General features: G+C 36.1%; 1 protein-coding gene across 1 annotated transcript in view; it reads right to left on the minus strand.

Annotated features, from left to right (window-relative positions):
- LOC103161319 (zinc finger protein 383) overlaps positions 1 to 26,139 on the minus strand; it is a 326,635-nt gene that overhangs the window by 164,833 nt on the left and 135,663 nt on the right. Inside the window, exon 8 of the mRNA XM_035449241.1 lies at positions 13,949 to 14,078. Coding sequence (XP_035305132.1) covers positions 13,949 to 14,078 — 130 coding nt within the window. The remainder of the gene's footprint in view (positions 1 to 13,948; positions 14,079 to 26,139) is intronic.

Genomic DNA, 26,139 nt, shown 5'->3' on the forward strand with positions numbered 1-26,139 from the left:
ATTAAAATAAAATAAACTTCTGTTTGTTCCCTCATCATAGCAAAACTCAATTTAGCAAGGACTTTCCTCTCCTTTTCTCATTTTGCTGCTGTGATACCAACTTTTGTCTTTTGTGGGGAATCATTGAGTTGGCCCATTATTGCTGACAGGAATGCATTTCAGGTAATTCAAGATAGAGTCCCTGCTCCTTTGACATCCTGAGAAACAAAGGTAGTCCCTCAGACGTTGAACCATTTGGGTTATGTGAGTATCTCTGTGTTCCCTAGAAGTCAGAGAAGACTATAAAAATGTGGCTGAACATTAATCCATGTACACGAAATAGCTTGCAATCATCATTGTGTTCATCTAAGGTCCATAATGTTCTTTGTTACTAAATGATTGCAGAAGTTTTGTGAAATTGGTTGTTGGCAAAAGGACTTAAATTAGTAAAATTTCAGAGCACAAAATATGGTGTAGAAGGGTATGCTTCAACCTTCTTTTATAGTGGAATCTCTGAGTCCCAGAACTTGGTCCTGGATAGGTAGAACTATTCAGTGAGAATTAGAGCAAAGAACAGTTGAAAAGACAAAAGGAGAGTAAAACATGAGTAGAGAGAAGAGAATATGAGAGGGGAGAAGATGCAAAGGATGGGAGATAAAAGTAGATTGAAGGAAGGAGAAAAGTGCATCATTGACCAGGGAAATTAAGCTCCCAGTAGGCAAAACATGGTTTTTACTTGTAACTAGATTTTGTGTGAGTTTAGCTACTTTTCTTCCACTGTTCTCCTGTTGCTTTCAATATCTTCTATATTCTTTTTTTTCTTCTGTATTCTTTTAGGAAGTAAAGGTGCCCATTTAAAGTTGTCTGTGGATAAGCAATTTCACATTCGCCTTCTGTGACTCTGTGCTTTCATTTATTGTGTCCATACACATGGCAAGGACTGTACACCCTAAGCTCTCAATGGTGTCTGAGTTACTTATGCATACACCCGAGTGAGGAAAAACCACAACCTAGTGATTTGCAGAGCCATCTTGTGGATATTTTATTCCTGGATTAACTCACACACCTCATTTACCTCCTGAACCACGTACTTTTGTGAGTTAGTTTCAGGTTTATCTTCCACATGATTCCAAATATTTTCTTTGCCTTTTTGGTTTACATATCCTGTGTGGTCCAGACATTTTATTTAACCAGATATTTGAAGGTCCATTCTCCACATGTGTGATCATATAGAAAGATCAATCCCACAGTGTAACACATGCTAAATATTCCATTTATATCCACAGTAAGAGAATGAACCTGTTGGTCCTCTAAGCATTTATCCTCTGTAGTTCACAGTTAACATACTTACAGAAGTAGGTTATCAACAAATATATTTATGGTTTCAATAACTATGCTTCATATGTATAAATAAAACTAAAAAGTTCCTAAATTGTATAGGCAAAATCAGAGTAGAGCATTCCCATGTTTCCGGGTATGGAAAACTATTTTGAAAATAGTCAGTTTTTGTAAATTTTGCTGTTCTTACAAGATAGCACATCATAATACTAACTGAAAAAATGACTGGGACAACTGCAAGTCATACATTTTAAACTAATTTTTTTAATTTACACATAGTCAAAGTAAAAGTAATTCTGCATTTTCCATTTACTATCCCTGGTTATAAATGTCTATGTTGTGTATCTTAGCAGACTCTTGGTGCAGAGCTGACTCCTATGTCCTATTCTCAATCTCTCTCTCTCTCTCTCCCTCTCTCTCTGATCACCTTTATTCTCCTCTATTTTAATCTGTCTTTCCCTGTTTCTAAAATATATAAAATGACTTCTAACAGTCTCACAGTGGAACCTCTGTAAAAAGAGTGAAATTAATTTGAACTGCATATTGACTATGGGGCACTGTGCAATATGACAACTGAGAGTGAAGGACGCTGTATAGATGAACTTTGCCACAGCCAGGATACTTTAAAACTCATGAAAGTACTAGGAAAATGAAACACATTCTAATTCCTCAAGAGTGGAATGCACTTGTTTTTGGAGGAACAATATTTAGCATGGACTAGAGACAGTAATATTCTGAAATATCTGTCAAGATTATTGGATCTCATACTCATTGACAATCATGAAGGTAAATACAATGTCATCCAAAGACCTGGCCATGGGATATTCTTTCTGTCCCAGACTGCACTGATGGATTTTCTAGGATAAGATCCAGGCCTACAGACCTATTTGCCAAACACCTGACTGGAGCTAACTTCATGGATCTTCTTTGTAAAGGAATCCTACAGACAAGGGCTGCTTTTGGTCAGACACAGTTTTTAGAAAACCATCTATATAAAGTTCTATTTTATTTCCATAGAGTAGCCAGAGGAGTATCTGTTGTCTCCACATCACTCTTAACTTTCTTCCAGGCCATCATGGTCACACCAAGGAAAGCCAAGTTCAAAGACAGAGGACCCAGGATCATTGGACACTCTCTCAGCCTGTGCTGTTTCTGTCAGGTGATGGAAATTGGCTTCATTACTGTGCACATTACAGATATGCAAAATGTGAGAAACTGCATAGGGATTACAGATTTTCACCACTGTGCTATGGCCAAATCTCAAAATCAAATGTCTGCATTACAAGCAATCCTATTTGGCTCTTCTGTTGTCATGGTTTTGGGAACCATGATGTGGTCCGTTGGCTCCATGTTGCTTTGGTGAAGCCCAAGCACAGGGTACAAAACATTTGCAGAGATCAGTGTTATAGGTCAACTCCTGAGGTCAGAGCCACACAAGCCACCCTTGTCCTGGTGAGCAGTCTTGTGCTCTTGTATACACATCTGGAATCTTAACCACATGCTTAACCTTTGTCAATGGAAACACTATGTGGCTGGACAATGGCAGTGTAGCAACAGCTGCATGATTTGAAGCATTGTATACCTTTCTTCTCATCAGACATTACATCTCAGTTTCCAGATTCTGATTTCTTATTACTTGCTAATATCAAACAGCAAATGTTAGAAAAAAGAGAGTCTTAATACTTTCACTTCCTTTTCTATTTCTGTTCCTTTTATTCCATTATGATATATCATTTTATCATGCTTGCAGACCTGGGCCCAAACACTACAGGTGCAGATAACTATATAGAAAACCTCTTCTTACTACAATCCATTCATTATCATGATAAATCTCTGATTAACACAGGACCCATAACAAAAGCAAGCTATTATATGTGGAATTTTTGTTTTCATAGGGAATACTCAACTATTCTGTCCATAAATTAGAATAACAATATGTTTTCAAAAAAAACTTTATTAAATCAGTCTTAATTAATCCAATTCTTGCTAATTTAAAGAAATTCGTGAAAGGGGTGTTTTGCTTCCTGGGAAAATGTTTGGCTTGATATTCCTTGCATGTAGGGTGGTGGTTATTTTCTATTGTTTTTTTTTTCAGTAACTTTTGGAGACACCACTCAACATTCCAAAACCCATCCACAACTTCCCTTTTAATCATCACTTACTTTTAATCAGAATTCATTCCTCTCCCCCAGCTCTCTATGTCTCCTTTGGCACTAAAACCCAAAGTGAACAAAGCCAAGGACAGTCTTCATCATGTCCCTCTTCAGATCAAACCCAACTGAAACTTTCCCAAAGTTTGTGTGGGGAATAAGCATTGTTCAGAAGTGACATCAATTCCCTCAGCTAACAGTATCATGGCTGTCTGCTATGACATCATCTTGACCATAAGGGAGATAAGTTCTCAGCATAACAGTATGTTAGTCTCATTGTATTAATGACTCCTTTCTACATAGAGACAGGCTGTCTGTCCCTCTGACCACTGAGGTCCTATTCGGCATTTATCAAGCCAAACAAATCCAATTTTATAGGCAAGTTTTGATTTCATCTCTGCAGCCTACAGATGTGAGGGCAGTCTGCTTCAAGTGCGAGTGCAGCTCTGAACTTGTCTATTCTAATTCACTAAAGAAATCAGCACAGAAAATCCCTAGAGTAGCACTGATCACTCCTGATGCCTAAGCATAATAAGGATTAAAGAAACCTATATGGAGATGACCTTTAAACCTGCTCAGCACTTCTTGCAAATATGGGTATATCTGTATGTTTGTACCAGAAAGAGTCAGTTTGGACTTTTGTGATTAAAAAAAAAACCATGACAGAGTTTATGCATTCACCTCCTCTCTCTTTCCTTTGGAGAAATCTCAGGCTATATTTAGTGGCATGCTACAGTGTATGGCAGTCACAGTAAGCGATAGGAGTGGTTTCTTAGAGACTATCATCTCCCCTTCTTGGCTGAATAAACTCACCTTTTAATTCTGGCTACCAGAAGTTAATGGTTTTCTTTTTCCTAGTGCACATATCAGTGCAAAGGGGAAATTAAGGACAAACAGGGCTGAGAAAGAAATCAGAGAAACATCACACTTTACAATAGCCACAAACAACATAAAATATCTTGGGGTAACACTAACCAAACAAGTAAGAGATCTGTATAGCAAGAACTTTGAGTCTTTAAAGGAAAAAATTAAAGAAGTTGCCAGAAAATGGAAATATCTCCCATATTCTTGGATAGGTAGGATCAACATAGAATAAACAGCAATCTTGCTAAAAGCAATCTACAGATTAAATGCAATCCCCATCAAAATACCAACCAATTCTTCAGAAACCTTGAAAGAACAATACTCAACTTTATATAGAGAAAAAGTGACCCAGGATAGCCAAAACAACCCGATACAATAAAGGAGCTTCCGGAGGCATCACCATCCCTGACTTCAAGCTCTATTATAGAGCTATAGTCCTGAAAACAGCTTGGTATTGGCACAAAAAAGACAGGTCGGCCAATGAAATTGAATTGAAAACCCTGATATTAATCAACATACTCACGAATATCTGATTTTTGACAGAGATGCTAAAGGTATACAATGGAATAAAGAAAGCACCTTCAACAAATGCTGCTGGCATAACTGTACGCTAGTATGTAGAAGACTGCAGAAAATCTATGACAATCACCATGCATAAATCTTAAGTCCAAATGGTGAAAGCCCAACATAAATCAAGTCACATTAAACCTCTTAGAACAGAAAGTGGGAAGCACCTTTGAACAAATTGGTACAGGAAAACCTGTAGCACAGACTCTGAAATCTACAATTAATAAATGGTACCTCCTGATACCCTGAAGCTTCAGTAAGGCAAAGGACACAGTCAGCAAGACAAAATGGCAGCCCAAAATTGGGAAAAGATTGTTATCAACCCACTATCCCAAAAAGGGATGATCTCCATAATTTTCAAAGAACTCAAGAAGCTAGTTTCCAAAACACCAAATAATTCAATTAAAAAGTGGGGTATAGATCTAAATAGAGAATTCTCAACGGGAGGAATCTAAAATATCTGAAAGACACATAAGAATGTGCTCAACATCCTTAGCCATCAGGGATATGCAAATCAAAACAACTCTGAGATACCATCTTTCTACTATCATAATCGCTAAAATCAAAAACACCAATGATAACTTATGCTGGAGAGGATGTGGAGAAAGGGGATCATTCCTCTACTGCTGGTGGGAATACAAACTTGTACAGCCACTTTGGAAATCAGTATGGTGATTCCTCAGGAAAATGGGAATCAGTCTACCACAAGATCCAAGAATTCCACTCTTAGGCATATACCCAAGAGAAGCATGTTCATAGAAAAACATCTGTTCAACTATGTTTATAGCAGCATTATTTATAATAGTCAGAACCTGGAAGCAACCTAGATGTCCCTCAACTGAAGAGTGGATACAGAAACTGTGGTACATTTACACAATGGATTACTACTCAGAAAAAAAAAATCGAAACTTGAAATTTGTAGGTAAACGGATGGAACTAGAAGAAACCATCCTCAGTGAGGTAACCCACTCACAAAAAGGCAAACATGGTATTCACTCACACATATAAGGATTTTAAACATAAGCAAAGATTACCTGCCTACAGTCCACACCACTAGAGAAGATAGGCAACATGGAGGACTCTTGGAGAGACCAACATGGTCCCCTGTCGAAGTGGAAATGGGCAAGATCTCCTGTTATATCCTTTTATCATGCCTGCAGATTGACACGTACTGAAATTACAACTTTAAACAGATCAATACTTAGAGGTGGATAAAACTATTAAAACTCTTATCATTTCTTTCCATGATATCAATAAAATAGAGATTCGACCACATTAAGAATGTATGCATCACAACAATTAAGAGACTTTATGAGAATGCATCTTAGTCAATGCCATATCATGTTTGTGTTTGTGTATGTGTGAACTTTAGGCAGCTGTTGGAAATAGTAAAACATAGACTTAGTTGGAAAACGGATGGAGCTGAAAACAAATGTCTTTTCTCTCCTATGTGTGTCATTACCTGTAATTATTACAATTGGATTTAAATGTGGGTGTGAAAATGGAACTGAGCATGAAGGTAGAAAGGGACCTATGTGCTCCCCTTCCTTCTCATATATACAGGATCTATGCTCTCAGCAGTTGGTCTTGTCCTCTGTGGTTTACTACATTGCCAGTCATTCTCCCACTTTGCATTCTGAGTTTTAGTTGTAAGGCTTGTTTTATAGATGTGCCTTTTCTGGTAAATTTACCAAACTTTTAAAGAATGAATACAAATTCTTTATAAATCCTTCTAAATATTAAAAAAAATGTGCCAATGGTTATTTTTGAACACATTTAAAAGTAAAAAGACAATTGAAAACCCCTTGCAAAAGAGAATATGGGGTTTGCAAAAAATATATTTCACAAGAACCTTGCATTTCGTACATACAAAGAATAAGCAGAAAGATAGTTAACACAAATTTCAAGCAAAGTTTGAAGACCAAATTACTTTAAGACAAAAATCATCACTAAGCACATGAAAAGATGTCAGGTTACTTACTTATTGGGATGAAAATCAAAACAGGAGATACCACTACATTCTCAATTTTGAACAGATACAGTTTAAAAAGTCAGGTATTACGTAGAAGAATTCCAAGGAGTCAGTAGCCTTACTCACAGTGGCTGAGGTATAAAATAGGGTAGCTGTTTGGAAAACAATCAAGTAGTTCCTCAATACATGAAACAGTTACCATAGTTTCCACAGCTTCTAGAGGGGAGCTCATGAAAAGAAAATGTATTTCCAAACCTTGAACACAAATGTTGATAATGGTCTTGTCTACAATGGCCATGAGACATGCACAGTAAAAACTAATAAATAATCTTCCAAACAGAGCATATCCTGATGTTCACTCCTGTGGTTTAGTTAAGCATAACACAGCATCACATGTGCAGAGGTCAGAGGGCAATGTTTTTTGAGTAGGTTCTCTTTGTCTACGATGGGAGTATCAGCAATGGAAATCAGCACTGTCTTACAGCAAGCAATTTACAGACTGAGCAATTGCCCCTCCCCCCTACTTCCCTCCCTTTGACTACTTACCTTTCCTTATTTTTCCTTCCTTTCTTCCTTCTTTCCTTTCTATTTTTCATCTGTTCTCTTTTTTTTGTTTAATCATTCTTTCCTTCCTTGTCTTACTTCCCCCATTGAACTCTCTCTTTTCCTTCTCCCCCTTCCTCCTTGTCTCCTTGTTTCATTCTCTCCTTCCTATCACCCTCCATTTTACTCCTCCTCTTTGTATTATGTGGCTATGTTTGATCTAGTTTCCCTGCCCATCTTACTGCCTCACCACTCAATTCAGAGATTACACGCCTGGTCATTACAATTATGGTCATTTGGGCGTATTCCACAATTGTGTCGTCTGACTTGGAGTCCTGCTCTTTACATGTTACCATGCACATACATCCAATCTTCTATAGTAACTTTTTGTTATTTTCCTTGCCTTCCCTTTAATTTGGCAATCAACAGAATAATTTTATCACTTTCTTTTTCTTATTTGAGACTGGTTCTCTCTATGTAGAGCTAGATGTCCAAAAAATTACTGAGTATACCCGACTGAGCTGAACTTCACAGAAATCCACCTGCCTCTATCTCTGTGTGCTGACACTAAAGACATTTACCAACAGACTTTGGCTCCTTTTATTTCCCAGGATTTTCTTTCATGCTGATTTATTTTTGTTCTGTGGATGGAATAGCTGTGCTTATCCCAGTGATGTGTCAATTTCACATGCTTCAAATTCTTCACTTTGTTTACTCTCCATCAATGCTAACTCTTTCTTAGGAATGGTTTTCTGCCTCAGTTGTGGTTTCTAGAGTGTACTCTATTTCTTAATGTTGACTTGCATGTATTGTCTCCAGAAAATCTGATGAGGCTCTGCAGGAGTAACCCAGGGCAGGGTTATCATCTGCTCTCTCCAAACCTCCAGAGATTCTCCAAATCTCAAAAACTTTTGACAATGTCCCACATTGCTTAGGTGTGTGCTTTCCTTGCTGTGCCTGGCCAGTTAGTCAATTGCTGGCAGGTGAGGTCCTCCCTATCCCTGCTGTGCTGGTTTGAGAGTGCCCAGAATAACTTACTTATTTGGCACAGATGCTTCCCCCTTTCTGCTGTGGTTTCTCCCAACATTAACATCTCATCTGGGTGCCATTTTAGAGGAATTCCTCCATAATTCAAGCTGACTCTTGGCATTTTCTTTTGTTTTTCAGTCTCATTGGGAATTTCTCAGAATAAACATGTACAAACAATACCTTTTACAATCTTTCCGAATGGTTTCTGAACAGGGTGACTGCAACACACCAGTGCTTGCATCACAAAAACCTATCTTCTGAACCAAATTTCGGCACTATTTTCTGTTTTTGAGTTTATTACTAGGAAACATCATCCTGGTTTATCAAAGTGAAACTATATCTGATATTTTACTTATTTGTAAATGACATATGCCAAGCTGCCAGATTAACAAAATGTGGGGGCCCTTGTCTAGCATGCATGATGCCCTGGGTTCAAGTATCAGCAAAGAGAAGAGGTAAGGATGTTAAATCATAACGTTTAGAGAAGAGAATCAGTCAGTGAATTGTCTTCTTGCTTTCAGAAAAAAAATATATACTATATTGTCTTCTACATGGTCTTGAAAATTATATATATATATATATATATTTACTCCTCTCTCCTGCTTCTGCTGGAAAACTGACTGATTTATTTGGGTTGATGTCACATCAAGATTAAAAGCTGCCATGACATTTATAGAAGCCAGCAGTTTATAACATTTAGCTCTTCCTGGAAGAATGGATTCTTTTCCATGCAGATTTTAAGTGTCATTGCTCAGTGTTTCCTAGTATTGAGAAACTTTTGAAGCCCCAGAGTCATTATACACACAATCACCCAAAATCAATAGACACAGATTTTGTCTATCATATTCATGCTGCCATAAAATAATCTTTCTCAGCCTGAATGCCTGGATTACAGGATTTTACAGAAATCCAAATTCCCCGATTACAAAGTCGTGAACATTTGCTTGCTGGCTACAAGGGGGTTCCTGGAAGCTGGTCAGCGCAACTCCACAGGCTTCAGTAAATCCCTTCACTCAAGAGGAGAATACACTATAACAAGAGGAAATAGAAAGTGAATGAAATCTAATAAAATATATATTGATGTAACTCATTTTGATGGCATATCAAAGGAAAAATCATGTGATCAGTACAAAGCCAAAGATAAGTATTAGTCAAGGGACCATGTTTGGTTGAGGAAACATATTTTTGGAAAGAACCAAGCCCAGTCCCAAATCAGCCAGTCAACCACAATCAAGGTCCCAGAAGAATTTTTATGTAATATGACAAATCCTATTGCTAAATCTGCATGGAAAAATGTGCCAGAATAGTTAATGATTTGTTGGAAAGGTCTTTCATGGCTTTGGTCTGGTGAATGCAGCTCAAGTTTCTTTATTCACACTAAGGTAACCACAGAAATTAAAACATTAAAAAATGGGGATTGTAAGAGTTATTTCATTGTAAAGCAACAGTACATTGAAAAGAGACACACAAGTACCTGCAAAAATATTATATGACAAAGGCATCTTCAAAAAAAAAAAAGACTTGATCCAAGTATATTTCAGGCTGGCATCAAATTTCCCAAAGTCTCACAAAAACATAGGCAATAGATAATCCAATTTTACCAAACATGAAAAGACACAGGCTGGTGATATCCACACACAATGACACCACCAACAATAAAGCCAAAACACACAAAAACCAACAATCAATGGGCATTAATATCCCTCAATGTCAATTGTCTTAACATGACTATAAAAAGATATAGACTAATAGAATGGATACGAAGAGAACCTTCATAACAAATTCTGTTATAGGAAATGCATAACCTTCCAAACTTACTCAGTGTATCGAGTGTACATTCTAAATAAAAGCCACAGTTAAGAACAATTTAAAAACCTGAGGAAGGAAACTGACCATGCATTCCTGGTACTCTGTCTTACAGAATGAGACTATGTCTCAAAGGAGCCACAAAAAATAAGACTTTTTGGGAAAAATACTTTTAAATATATTGATTAATATAAGAAAATGATGAGAAAAAACTATAGAGGGAGAGAGAGAGGCAATATGTGCTCCAAATAATTGAAGACACACATAACAAAATATTGCTGCCATGAGGACAAGCCTACAGCAGTACAGGGCTTAAGGCTTACTGCACAGCATCAGGGAACTTGGACTATTCTATCTAAGGTAGTAAACCTTAATTCACTGAGGCAGATAAGAGGGAGAAAAATGCAATTATCAAGTCCTGGATTTCAATGACACTGTTTGTCTGGGAAACAAGACTACTTGGTGCTACATGCAAGTTTGCACATTGGCTGCTCAGTGTGATATTCCAAGCCTGAGATTAACTGTGATTTTTCATGATTCTTTCATATTGGTTACTGAAGAATTGATTTGTGACCCTGAACATATTACTCCCATTTGTTCAGACCTGTTCTATTGGAAGGAGGTGATTAACTAGATTGAAGAGAGAGCAATGGAGAGAGAAAGCTATGAGTTGAGAGAGATGTATGCAAGAGAGAACAGGCGCTGTCTGCAGAGAAATCAAGCAACATGTGCACAGAGACCTGAGAAAGGGATGAGATGAGTGTGCTGTAGGGGAGATGTAGCTGGGTGTGTAGGAAAATTTGAGAGAGGAGAAAAGTTTGGAAGATGTAAGAAGAAAGAAAAGTATGAAGTGATGTAGCTAAGGGTGTAGAGAGATATAAGATGTAGCTGTTTAAAGAGAGACATGTATGGGAGAGAGATATATGTGAGGAAAGAGATGTGACTGTGGTGAAAGCTGTAACTGTGTGGTGATTTATAACTGTGTGGAGACAAGATATGTTAAGCCAGAGATGTGACTGTGTGTAGAGATTCATAACTATGCAGGAGAGAGATGTTTATAGGTTAAGAATGATACAAAGTTGCATGCAAACAATGTAGCTGTGTGGAGACAGAGAGATTTTTTTTTCAGATTGAGGTTCTTCAGATGAAGCAAAAGAGAAAGATTCCATCAGAAAATCAATGTTTCCTTTTTTTGCCTCAGGTAGAAAAGGCTAGCCCTAGACACATTTGTGGATATTTTCCACACTCTGGAATACTATTTGGGATCCCATTCCACATAGAGAGATACTCCCTGAGCCTAAACACAAGGGGGTGGGCCTAGGCCCTATCCCAAGGATATGACAGACTCTGAAGTCTCCCTATGGAATTCCTCACTGTAGCTGGAGAGCAGAATGTGTATGAGATAGGGTGTTAGTTAGGTGGGCAGGGAAGGAGGGTAGGCAGGGAGAACTGGTATTTATATGTGAAACAATCTCTTTTTCCAATTCAAATTAAAAAATGGAGGAAAATCATGTTCCTCCTTCATCTTTTCTTAGAATGACTTAAGTATTTGACAAATATATGTTTTACTTTGTATATTTATAGAGGCATTTATATATATATATATTATGTATTAACCCATCTATATATAAAATTATATTAAAAATTAATAAGAATGGAGAAAATATAAACAGACTTAAAGGGGACTCAAAGAAAAGCTGGGGTCAGGTGTTCCAAGCTCTCTGAATGGAAACAACCACACCACACAATCTCTGTGTCTATAATACCCACATGCAAATAGATTCAAAGTGTTACTGCATATTGATAGATAATTGAGTGGCAGAGTTATTATCTAAATCTATGCAGGTAGGCATTTTTGACTCATCTCAGTACTTTCAGACTATCCTTTAAATGTTGAGGCCAAAGTATCTGAAGAAAGCAAAACATCCTGGATAGTTTTTACATAAACTATGAACACCCTCACACAATCACAGGAAGATTTGTAATGTTCATAGCCTCATTCGATGAGGGGAAGTGAGTTTTCCGTTAGTTTGCATTTCTGCTGTGTCTCAGTGTCCGGTATTAGACCTAACTCTGCCCATCTAAACAGCTAAAGTTCACTCACATACCCACTCAGGACTTCACATAACCAGTCCTTCTTTTTCCCCAAATCTATTTCTAATGATTACATCAATTACAATTTTCATAAGGCAACTTGTTCCATTTTTTTCAGGTCATGTTTCTGGCAAGTTTTTTGTATTGCAAATCCTGACACTTATTACCCTACAATATTGTAACATGGATGAGCAACATTCCAAGTCAGCAGCTATTGAGTGTAAGTTATATTGTATTTATTGATAATTGAGTAAATAAGAATAAACATTCGGTTCCAAATAATCTATATTACATTCTGTAAAATTTCAAACACTACCAACAAAATGGTAGTTTTATGAAAGTGATTATCAATAAAAGAATCCCATAAAACAAATAGAAAATCATAGAAAATTATGCAGTAATGTAGAATTGGATAGTTCTTACCCTGGCATATGTATTCACATTTTAAATATTTATGTCTTCAAGTATTGTCAAACTTATCCCATATCAGTTTAATATATGATTTCAGTGTAGTACTGACAGATATATGGATCCATAGGTAGATTGTTTTCCAAAATCTTTTTGAGAATAACCATTTTATTTCTTGGTAGAATGGGTTTAATATGACAATGCTCATAAGGCTTAGTAATGCCACTCATCTAACTGTGAATAAATTTTAACATATGCTAAAAGGTTCCTTCCACTACACATATTATATATCACCTTATTTGTGTATGAGTATATGGACAGTCATTCCCTATTGAGTTGGTCTCTGTCATGAATTTTCAGATGTGCTCTAATGTTGAGCTTCTTTAAATTTTGTTTTAAATATTGTACATTTGTTAGATTTCTTTCCATTACTGATGCTTTTTAGGTTTGACTATTTGAGCACTCTTTAAAGCTTACCACATAATACTGTGAATGTTCTTCTTGTATGGATTCTGTGATGTTTGTTAAGATTTATTCATCCAGAAGAGGTTTCCCATGTGCCTCTTATTTGTAAGTTTTCTCTGATGTACTGATATAGTGAGTTATTGCAGAGATGACACATGGTAAAAGGATATTGCAAGTAATATACTCATTAAATATTAAGGATTTTGACTTCTCCAGTTGTATAGTGTCTTTAAAGATGTGAATCATAGTGACATAACTTGTGACAATTTGTATATTTTTTAACTTTTTCTCTGTTATGTATTATTAGATGAAATGAAAGCATTGAGCTCCTTCTAAAGGATTTGTCAAATGCATTTCAACTACAATGCTTCTCTCAAGTATGTATTTTTTGATGAATTTGAAATGTTGATATCTGCTTAAAGCACATGCCACATACTTTACAATTGTAAGGTTTCTGTCCAGTATGTATTCTTTGATGCACTTTAAGATGTGACCACTGTTTAAAAACCTTTCCACAATCTGAACATTTGTAGGGGTTCCTTCCAGTGTGTATTCTTTGATGAACTTGAAATGCATTGCTCTGTTTAAAGAATTTTCCACAATATGAATATTTGTAAGGTTTCTCTCCAGTGTGTATTCTTTGATGAACTTGAAGATATGAGCCTTTTATAAAGGACTTGCCACAAATTTTACAATTGTAACGCTTCTCTCCAGTGTGTATTCATTGATGAACTTGAAGTGGTGACTTCTGTTTATAGCATTTTCCACAATCTGAACACTTGTAAGGTTTTCCTCCAGTATGTATTCTTTGATGAACTTGAAGATCTGAGCCATTGGTAAAGGACTTCCCACATTCTTTACATCTACATACTGAGAAATTCCTTATGTGTAAATCCCCATGCCTATTATTTCCTAAACATCCTGGTATTTCTCTCCTATATGTATCCTGTGCACACGCTTTTGGGAACATCTCCTGAAATGGATAACCAAACAGACCTGGAAGAAATGAAAGGCAATTATTGTCTGACTGTGTGTAATTAGGCAAAAATTATAAAGTAACTAACACATAAAAGGACACCAATGTGTACTGAAGCCAAAACATTAATCATAATAAAATATTCTATTAAATTGGATATTGTATTATTAATTTAGATCAATAAACCTTTCAAAACTCATGAATCATAAAATGTTAGAAATGAAAAAAAATCACATATCAACTTCTGATGATTAGTTATTATTAATACAAGTTATTATGTAGTCAGTCAAAGAGGGTAATTATTAAAAAGACAGCAATAAAATGATCATGATAAATAAATATTTCCATAAGGAATCAAATGCTCAAATATGATGAACAAGAATAACACCGTTTCATGAATTTATATTTTATTATATGAAAAATTTGAAAGGGTCCTCCTTAATTTAGCTAATACTACAGTCATAAACATTAGAATAGAAAATCAACTATTTGCTATTACTAAAAGTGTTCTATTTACTTGGAAATTGCATTTTTAATTTATATCCATAACACCTTTCAAAACACATGAATTATAAAATGTTGGAAGTGAAAAAAATCACATACTGAATTTCTACAATTAATTGTAATAAATATATGTTAATATGTAGTTATTCCAAGAGAATGACTATTAAAAGACAACAGCAAAATAATTATGAACAGTAAATGTGCCTATCCATTCCATAAAGTTTTATGTACATGAGTAAATTAGCTTTCAAAATATCCACAATTGCCTCTGCCCTGACTTCTGCTGAGGTGGGTGTTCCTGCCCCCCACTCCCCTCCTGCCCTACTCCTGCTACCACCCCTTCCTCGGATATTTCTCGGTCTGCTTTTGGCATAGGATGGACCCACCCAGATAGGGAGTTCCTCCCTGAGTATAGAAACTCCTAATCCTTGGTCTCCCTCCACCCTGACCTCTGCTGAGGTGAGTGTCCCCCCTTCTGTCCTCTTGCCTGACTCCCACCATCACCCCTTCCTTGAATCTTACTGGGCCAGCTCCTGTGGCATAGAGTGGACATGCCCATACAGGGAGGACCTCAGTGAGTCCTGAAAAACTTCACCCTTGGTTCCTTCTCTGCCATGACTTATACTGAGTGAAGAGAATACCAGGAGAAGCGAGACCATCCATAGCTGTAGACACTGATGTCATGGGCCTTGTAAAACCAACAGATGACCATAGGAGATAGAAAGACACAAACTGTACCCACTGGAATAAAAGATAGGAAGAAAACAGATTAAGAACACACTCAACAACAGAAAGACCAATATGACACCACCAGAATCTAGGGAATCCACACCAGCAAAATGTGAAAAGCACAGAAGAGAGGAAGAAGAAGAGACACACATAAAAATCAACTTTATGAAGATGATAGAGACACTTTAGAAGGAAATGAGTAAATATCTTAAGGAAATAGAATAATAAACAAAAATTTCAAGAAATAAATAATTTTCTTAAAGAATGTAAAGAAACCCAAGGAAAAACAACCAAACAAGTGAAGGAAATAATCGAAACAGTTCAAGGAATGAAAGCTGAAATAGAAACAATAAAGAAAACAAAGAATGAGAGGATGCTGGGAATAGAAAATCTGGATAACAATAAGGAACAAAGGAAATGAGTATAACCAATAGAATACAAGAGATGAAAGAGAGAATCTCAATTGTTGAAGATTCGCTAGAGGATATAGAGTCACTGACCAAAGAAAATCTCAAGTCCAAGAAATACCCAACTCAACATATCCAGGAAACATGGGACACCACGAAAAGGTAAAGCCTAAGAATAATAGGTATAGAAGAACGTGAAGAAATACAGCTAAAATGTACAGAAAACAAAAGCAACACAATCAAAGAGGAAAACTTCCCAACCTAAAGAAGGATATGCCTATGAAAGTACAAGAAACTTACAGAACACCATACAAGCTGGAGCACAAAACGAAGTTCTCTCACCACATAATAATCAAAGCATCAAACTTACAGAATAAAGAGAAAATATTAAGAGCAGCAAAGGAAAAAGGCCAAGTAACATATAAAGTCAGACCTATTAGAATTACTCCCGAATTCTCAATGGAAATTTTGAAAGCCAGGACGTCCTGGATAGATGTCCTACAAATGCTAAGGGAAAATGGATGCCAACCCAGACTACTATACCCAGCAAAGCTTTCAATCACTATAGGTGGAGAAAAACAAGATATTCCATGACAAAACCAGATTTAAGCAATACATATCCACAAATCCAGACCTACAGAAAGTAGCAGAAGGAAAACTTCAACCCAACGATGATATCTACACTCACAAAAACATAGGCAAAAGATAATCCCACTTTACCTAACACCAAAGGAAAAGGAGCAGGAAATCCACACAATGAGACCACCAAAAAATGTAAAACAAAAATAACCATCAATCAATGGACATTAATATCCCTCAATGTCAATGGTCTTAACTTCCTATGAAAACATACAGGCTAACAGATTTTATACGAAGACAGAATCCATCCTTCTGCTGTATACAAGAAACACACTTCAACTTCAGAGATAGACATTACCTCAGAGTAAAGGCTTAGGAAAAGATTTTCCAATCAAAGTTACCCAAGAAACCAGCTGGTGTAGCAATACTAATTTCTAACAAATTAGACTTCAAACTAAAATAAATCAAAAGAGATGAAGAAGGGCATTTCATACTCATCACAGGAAAAGTCCATCAAGATGAACTCTCAATCCTGAGCATCTATGCCCCAAATATGAAGACACCCACAATTTTCAAAGAAACATTACTATAGATCCCAACAGACATAAAACCTCACACACTTATAAGACTACAACACCCCACTCTCACCACCAGACAGGACTACCAAAAAAAAAAACTTAACAAAGAAACAAAGGATCTAACAGAAGTTATGACCCAATTGGGTTTAACAGACATCTATAGAACATTCCATTAAAAAATAAAGGAATATACCTTCTTCTCAGTGCCACATGGAACTTTCTCTAAAATTGAACACAAACTTGGCATCAAAGCAAATATCCACAGATACAAAACAATTGAAACAACCCCCTGTATCTTATCAGACCACCATGTTTTAAAGTTAGAATTCAACAAAAACACAAAATGCAGAAAACCTGAAAACTCATGGGAACTGAATAAAGCTCAATTACACCATTCCTGGGTCTAGGAACAAATAAAAAAGGAATTAAAGTCTTCCTATACTTTAAAAGAATGAGGACACAACATATTCAAAATTAGGCTACATAAGGAGAGATTATTCATCAATTTTCCAAGTTATGGATCATGGGACCACATATTTTGACTGGCCTAGAAGATATGAACAAAAGTGGAAGGGATTTTTTAGCAATAACTAATGGGTTGTTGACTGTCTTACTACCATCACAATTGTTGGAACACATATCTGACACTGTTATTAGAGACAGCAAACTGGCCATGGGCCCTCGATAAAAAAAAAAAAACTATTATCATTCCATTTAAGGAATTTGGTGTTAATCAAATGATATATTGTTGTACTCACAGATTTCTGCCTTGCTCATTCTTCACTAGTGAAAGTTAATATTGATATTTTGGAGAACTAAGCCCAATCTGGAATTCTTTTATATTAACCCTCCCATCATGGGGCCAACACCTATGAACAAATGGAGTAATTGGATACAGAGAAAACATTAAAGATGGAAACAGTAAATGACTCTATTGAAGCCGAATATAACAAACAGTATGGGACCAATGAAGACACAACCACCAAATCTGTGACAGCAAGGCCAAAACCAACACAAGCTCAAGACAACCAAAAGCTTAACTTGTTCATTGAAAGTGGATCCAACATCATAAATCTTTGACAAGAACGTGTGTGGTCCCTAGCTTCCCAGACTACGAATATCTGATTTTCAGTTGCTTAACCCCAAGGTATAGCAATCATATTTAAAGTCTTGTGTTCCAAAACACTTGGACAGCACAAATCTTGCTCTATTTTTATCTATTTTCTTATATAATAAAATGAGTTGGGGAATCATGACATTGGGTTAGGGTAGTAAAGCAATGGTATACAAGAAGGTAAATGAAAGAAAGACAAACTTATCCAGATATATTATAAAAATGTTCAAAAATATAGAAAACACTAGAAAAATTTATGCATTTATAAATGGCATACATCAGAAAAGTTCAGAAATATATTGGAACATAGAACCAAAACATATTGCCAAGTTGCTATTGGTATACTAAATTTATCTAATCAATATTCTTATGAAATGAAGGAAAACCATGTAAAATCTTCTGTGTGCTGAATGCTAGGATACAATTTTAAAAGAAATACTTGGGCACCACTACTGTAAGAGGCAGGGCTAATCCCACTGTAGTTTTTCCATTCCTTGTTATGTATTACACACATAAACCATTGATTCCTTTCATCTTACCTGGTTCCAGGCCTTCTGTTTCCTCTATATTCACCAACCAAGGTTCTTTGTTTTGTTCAAGACAGGTGACTAGCTCTGGTTTTGAGTCAGAAAGTCCTATGAATTAGAAGACACATGTGATAATTATGTTACATAATGTGGAAAAGAGTTCAGTTGTAACATGCTTGTACTCAGTGAACATAAAGGAATATAAGGAGAGAATCGTAAGTGAAGTCTTATTAGTACATACTTGACAGGTGTTGTAAACTTTTTTTGCAGGGTGGGGTGGGGGTTGGATTTCCAGACAGGTTTTCTCTGTGATTTTGGATTTAGCTTTTGTAGACAAGGCTGGACTTGAACTCACAGATATTTGCCTGCCTCTGCCTCCTGAGTACTGGGATTAAAGGCATAGGCCACTACCGTCTGGCTGGTGTTGTAAAATTTTAAGAAATTAATTTTAATTTTTAAAACCTTCAAGTTTCCTTCTGCTACACAATAACAAATAAAAACTGTTGGATTCAAACTACACTCACATATTATTGCTAATCAATGAATCAAAAAAATAAAAAACACCTTATATGAATGAGTTAAGTGTTAGCCTAAATTAAAAGACCATTTAAAATGATATAAGAAAAATTACAGTAAACATTACACTCACCAATACCCACAAATACTTGGAAGCTGGGATTCATTCATAGAAAACAATTCATAATACTAACCCAAGTTGTTGCACATTCCTAGGACTAAGCAGAAATCAGAAAATAATTTATTCTCACCGACAGAAACCAGGTTGCTATAATTCTCCAACATGACATCTCTGTATATATCTCTGAGAAGTACGCAGGCATTCCCATTCCTCCTTAGAGAAATAGGTGTCCACGTCCTTGGAAGTCAAGAGCCTCTGAAATGAAAATTGTTTCCCCTTGTGATGATGTTTTGAGATATTATTTGCCCCCAAAGAAAGATTATTTAACTAAAGAAATTGCTGTGTTAACAATAATCAATCTTCACTTTTCAAAAGTTATGTCTTAAGAGGGAAGATGCTGTGTCATTTTAACGGAGATCAAAGTGATGAACATCTAAAATATTCATAAAATTTGTGCTTTTTCACAATGGTAAAAAACATCTGAAGTTGTCCTCAGTAGGAATTTAGTATTAAAATTCATCTCTAATATCAGATATGTTATAAATCATTCAGAGAATGCATTGATGTAGCTAAGTCATACTAGAAAATAAGAGGCAGGGAAGAGTGAAAAGCAGGATAGAGCATAAAAATGGGAGTAATAATGAATTTTTACTGAAAATAAAAAACATGAAAAGAGATTTCACACAATGAGGAGCTAAAGTGAATGTTGAGCTCTGCAAATGAAGCATTTCTCTGTGAACTCTCAACCTATCACATCCTCGTGCATACATTTACCTGAGAACAAGCCATCTGTCAGTCCCCTTCTTTATGGATCCTTTCAAGAAGTTTATCTTAAATATTTACCTTCCTGTTGCTTTCCTGTGTGTACGGTGACAGCAAATTCATTCCATGCTACCACACTCAGAAACTGGAACACAGGTTAAAAATGTCCTCAGTTCCAGACTAGGTCCACAACAGAGATGCAAAAACCATGAACTTTTACTGAGTGATCGACACTTAGTTTTTCCTTTCCTGCATTCAGAGGATCTGTTTTTCCAGCAGATGGTCATTATCTCTACCACCTGGGTTTATGACTTTAGAGCCCTGCTTTATACTTTGCACAGGAATTTTAAATTGATTAAAACAAAACAAACTGACACCTGTGTTTGAAATAGTGGACAGAACTTCAAGGGTAGCCACTGCTGAAAGCATTTCTCACATCGGGTAAGTAAGATTCTTTCTACAGCCATGGTACAGTGGGAAATTGATGCCTCACTAATATCTCAAAAAAACACCATTACCTCTGTAACCCATATTCCAATAAAATGTCACTATTTCACAGTTTTGCAGTTACACAAATTATTCCATTGTCTCTCAAGTTTTTGTTGAACAGCAAAAATGCCTCTTTTGGATTCACTGACAAATGCTATGTCTACCTAATATGACATTCCTGCACCCAATTTAATACTTTTTGTTGTTAATGAAGATGCTTCAATTCCAAATGTCTAAGTTTTTCATGTTCAACATTTGATTGTTCACAAATCCACCTAAGTATGAGAGCACTCTTTGCCAGACAGCTCTCCACTGGTTCATTTGTTCCAAAGTATACTATATGAACATATTATATGATATTGCATTGAGTTGCAAATGTATCCTATATTGACTATATGGATTCTTTTAAGGAGTTACATAGTAATAATACAAATTTCAACTTAATATGGAATATTATATGTTATCTAATATTTTTCTTGCTGTTTTTCTTTCTAGGTAGAAAGATATGCACAGATTATTGATTCCTGCATTGATATGAGGATGCAGAAAGGCAAAAATGCTAATAGAGTGTTCAATTGTTTCCACTTATTGTTAAATTAGTACAGTCTAGATTGCTAACAGTATTGTCTTAGAAAAAATACAAATTGAACCTGACCCAAGAACATTCTGACCTTGAACACACAAAGAACAGAGGGAGCAGTTTATATAGTAGGATTTCAGTTCCTAAATTTAGAATGTCCAACATCTATGGGATTGTTTAGGAAACTTTGCTCCAAAAAAAGAAACAAATTCTGTAACTGTAAGAATACTCGAACATTTGGTACTATAAATACAGATGGAAATGATTTACAGAACAAACATTTCAATGACTAGAACGTGGGGAATGTGCTATTGTTTGAATTTAAAGTGTATGTCCATATGTTTTTTTCTCTATGCCCTTCTACACACACACACACACACACACACACACACACACACACACACACACACACACATATAATCAAGTGCCTCATCACGTGTGTGTGTGTGTGTGTGTGTGTGTGTGTGTGTGTGTGTGTGTGTGTGTGTGTAGGTATATTGCATGGTTATCTATTAATCAAATCATTCTATTTGTAAAATAGTTTACTAATCATATAGTGTAGGTCCTTGCTTGGATGACAATAGTGCCAAACGCTACTGTGTAATAAAAATAAATGACAGAGACTGATATTGGAGATCAAGCTTCAAGCTGAATATCAGATAAACAGCTGGCCACTAGCTTCTTGCCTTTGCCTTGGGATGAATGGGTTCATTCTGTCTCTATTAGCTCTCACCAAGCATCAGGCTGTAATCATTCTTTACCATGGTTAGACAATTGATTCCTCTCTGAGACATTGCTTCTGTCTTATTTACTTCCCTAATATTGGGTTTAAAGATGTGAGCTATAATTCTCTTTTAGACTGATTTATTCTTGTGTAGATTTCGGTGGTCTTGGACTTACCGAGTCCAAAACTATGTCTTAATGGTGATCCAAGGATTAAAGCTGTGTGCCACCACCTCCTAGCTTCTGGGTGCTGGGATTAAGTGTGTGTGCCTGATTTTTATAGTTTATGCCTGACTTGGCTTTCTGAATCCCAGGGAAGCTTTAATAAATGATAAACAATATATTACTACACTAATGTTTTTTAAGCAAGTTTTGAACACTTGCTTCCCAAATGAGATACTCTTTGGATAAGAAGGTTTGTCCTTCCAAGTAGCTGTGGAGTTTTTTTTGAGGTTGTGTTTTCTGCATGTAATCTTTGAAATTTCAGATGCCCATTGCAGCCTCAGGCTCTCTCTCTCTCTCTCTCTCTCTCTCTCTCTCTCTCTCTCTCTCTCTCTCTCTGTCTGTCTTCCTCCTCTCCAAGTTACCTGTGAATCAGAGGACTCCATTCAGGGACAACTTTGACACATGATTGGCCTAGTAGCATTTCTTAGTCATGGAGGAAATTTCTATAATGCCTTTCTTCTATCCTTGAATGAAAGGACAGAATCAGGCTGCCAAATATTCTGCTTGCTGAAACTGAAATATAGCCTTCCTGTTTAATTACATCCTCACCATATTTCTGTTTTCCATGGTTTCCTTCAATGCTAAAATTGGCTGTACTGAATTTACATTATACATCTGACTGATATAAAACTCAGAGTTCCACCTGCCTCTGCTTCTGTAGTGCTGTCATTAAAAGCATGCACACCATGCCAATCTCTATGCTGTTCTTTAATTTGTTTTCAAAATATGGAAACTACTTTTTGTCATCTTGAGTTTATCATATACTTTATTCCACATCATTTATCTACTTGAACCCAGGACTTAGCTCCATTCTACTTGTTGGTGCTACTTTTCTCCTCAAAATGCACATTTGATATTTATGTTTGCTCAATTGGCTCTTTTATATTTTTAATTTCTCCAGTTATGAACAGTAGATAATAAATAACAGTGTTTATATAGGCTGTTTTGAGATTTTCTTTGCTCATGGAATTAATTCAAAATTCTTCAAATTGGTCTGACTAAAACTCTTAGACAAGGACAAAAGCATCCACATTCTTCAACAAAATGTAAGAAGCCGAGGGTCTAAGCCACATTCTAAAATTATTTTCCTTGAAAATTTTGAGTCACGCCCCAGAGTTACAATTTTCCAGTATCTTAATGGTATGACTAATTTAGCAATACTTACAGCATTCCACTGATTTCCAAAGCCAAAATACTGAAGTGGAAAATCTACCAAACAAATACATAGTCTTGTCTACTAAAATAATATAGCAGTTACTGATACCCAGTTTTGTCTAGGGGTTTCTATTGCTGTGAGAAGACACTATGACAACTGCAACTCTTCCAAAGGACCACGTTTAATTGGGAGACTGACAATTAGTTACTGCAATAGGAAGGGAAGTGAGACAGTCGGCATGGGTTGAGCATTTATGAAACAAGAAAACACCTCCACAGTGACACACTTCCTCAAATAAGGCCATCCCTATTCCCACAAAGTCGTACCTCCTAATACTGCCAATCCCTTTGCAAGCCATTTTCTTTCAGACTGCCCTACCTTCTTGAAGAAGCCACTGTTCGGGTATGATATGCTCAATGGTACTATAGTGAAAAGAATTTCATTAGCTTATCTGCTTTCAAACTGAAATTCTGGCCCTACTCAGAAAGTAGTTCTCATGAAGGAACATACTAACTGGGCTATATGCCCAATGGAGTAGATCCTGGTCTTTAGAGAGGCAACTAATTCTTCTATTTTGATAAATGGGCTCATTATTAAACAGCTACATTAATAGAAATCTTTCCATGCATAAATTAGTGCCAACATATATTATCCAGTTATTTCAGAAGGACAAAAATGAAAGACAAATTACATGGGCAGATGTTTATCAATATTTGAATTGTTAATTTCCAAAATTATGGATGCAGAAAAACTCACTTTTACTACGAAGTGAGATATAAAATTAAATCTGATTTTCTTCCTTTCCACTACATTGACAAAAGTAATCATTAAAGAAAACAAAAGAATCTGTGTGTGGTGGTGTATGCCTTTTATCCCAGCACTTTGGAAGCTGTGCTTTAGAGGTCAGCATAGTCTATAGAGTGAGTGAAAAGATAGGCTGCAAAGCTACACAGAGAAACCCTGTCTGAAAAAACTGGAAAAAAAGAAAAACAAACAAACAAAAAAAACACTGTCTTGGCCCTAGAATAAAATGAAACGTTTTTTACAAAACTGATGGGAATATAATTTAGTGGTTAAGAACTGTTGTGTATCTGGAGGTTTATTCTTTATAAGGAAAAACTGTATCTATAATATGGCCTGTGTTAGCATACGTAGAGACTTACAAGAATTTAATTGAATATCAGAGTTTTGGATCCCAGTCAAAATAAACCCAATTTTTGGATCCAGAAATTCTGCCAGTGTCTCATCTTTTAAATTGGTGAACATTTGTGAAGAATGTTCAGAAATTGAACCTTTTAGAAGTTAGAAGCAAAAGAAGACCCAAACCATGGGATGATGTCTTTGGGATATAAACTGTGTTGGCATACATGTGTCTCATTTGCATCATATAGTTTCTATTAGGTGAAGAGCATTTGTACATTGATTCTCAACATTACTCCTGGAACAACAAAGAGATACATGAGCCCAATCTATACCTTGATTTTTCAACTGTGATTTTCTTAGGGAAATCTTGTTTAGCAGACCATCTCCAGTTAATTTAAGTTGTGTTGTTTGGAAAATTCCTTATATTATGTAAATGTGTCAGAAGGCATTAGACCACACATGGGCATTGCCACATACACATAAACAAGCAAAACATTAATCATGCATCAACTCTTTACAGCATATTTTAGCTTAACATATTTTACATTAAATGGGAATGCAAATGACAAATAGTAGGTTATCTGAAGAGTATTTATTGGAATTAATGTGCTTATTTTTATACTATTCAACAAGGACCAAAAATAATTCAATCTCATAATATTCACACAATTTTAAATCGATTTCAATGAACCTGTAATATTATAATAATCATTTATAACAGTTATGTGCAAGTTAGTTCAGAAAAACGATATGCATCAAGAATTTCCTATAATAATCATCCATCATGACTCATTTATATAGGATACAAATGAGTATTTATCAGTTACATCTAAAGTATTAGAATTAAATTATTTGGATAATTTTCTATCCTAGATAGGAATTTTGTATTATATCATTAAATATAATATACTTTGTTTGTTAAAATAATTTAGTATTATTAGTTTAGTATTTTCTTTCATAAATTCTAAGAATTTGTTGCTGGTTTCTTGTTTATTTATGTCTATGAAGATTTTTGGGGTTGTGCTATTCTGAGTCTCACTAATACTTGATAAGCACTCAATTTTCTTCATTAATAAGAAATTATGGATAGAATTATTTTGAAGCACTGAAAAAACTCTGTTTTAATAGAAAAGTTTGAGCTATTGTTTTCTTGCCCTGTATGCCTCCAGAGACAGATATTAGTAGAATGCTTAGAGAATGAAGAGTGTGCAGATATAACACATGGACACAGAGAAAATCTGGGTTCAGGTGTTATGTGTTCTCTGAGAAGAAACCACAGCATTCTGGAAAGCATTGTGTCTGCAATCCCTTTAAAACAAAAATAAGGATGTGAGATTCATTCACAACAAACAATCCCCTATCCCCTCTTCTTTCTGCTCCCCAAGGAGGGTGAGGCCCTCCTTGGGGGATCTTCAAATCCTTTTACATCATTTGGAGCAGGGCCTAGGCCCTCCCCAATGTCCCTCTCTGTGTAATGGGCTCACAAATTCTATTTGTACACCAGGGATAAACACTGATCCAGTACCAAAGGCCCTTAGACTATCCAGGCCTCCTAACTGACACCTACATTCAGGGGGTCTGGGTCAGTCCTATGCTGGCTTCCCAGCTATCAGTTTGGGGTCCATCAGCTCCCCCGTGTTCAGTGCATCTATTTCTGTGGGCTTCTCCAGCCTGGTCTTGACCCCTTTTCTCATTATTCATTCCTTTCTGCAACTGTATTCCATGAGTTCTGCACAGTGATTAACTGTGTCTACTGATGCAATCAGCTGCTACATGAAGGCCCTAAGGAGACATA

This window comes from Cricetulus griseus, chromosome 9 (assembly GCF_003668045.3).
Source record: "Cricetulus griseus strain 17A/GY chromosome 9, alternate assembly CriGri-PICRH-1.0, whole genome shotgun sequence".
Classification (NCBI taxonomy): domain Eukaryota; kingdom Metazoa; phylum Chordata; class Mammalia; order Rodentia; family Cricetidae; genus Cricetulus; species Cricetulus griseus.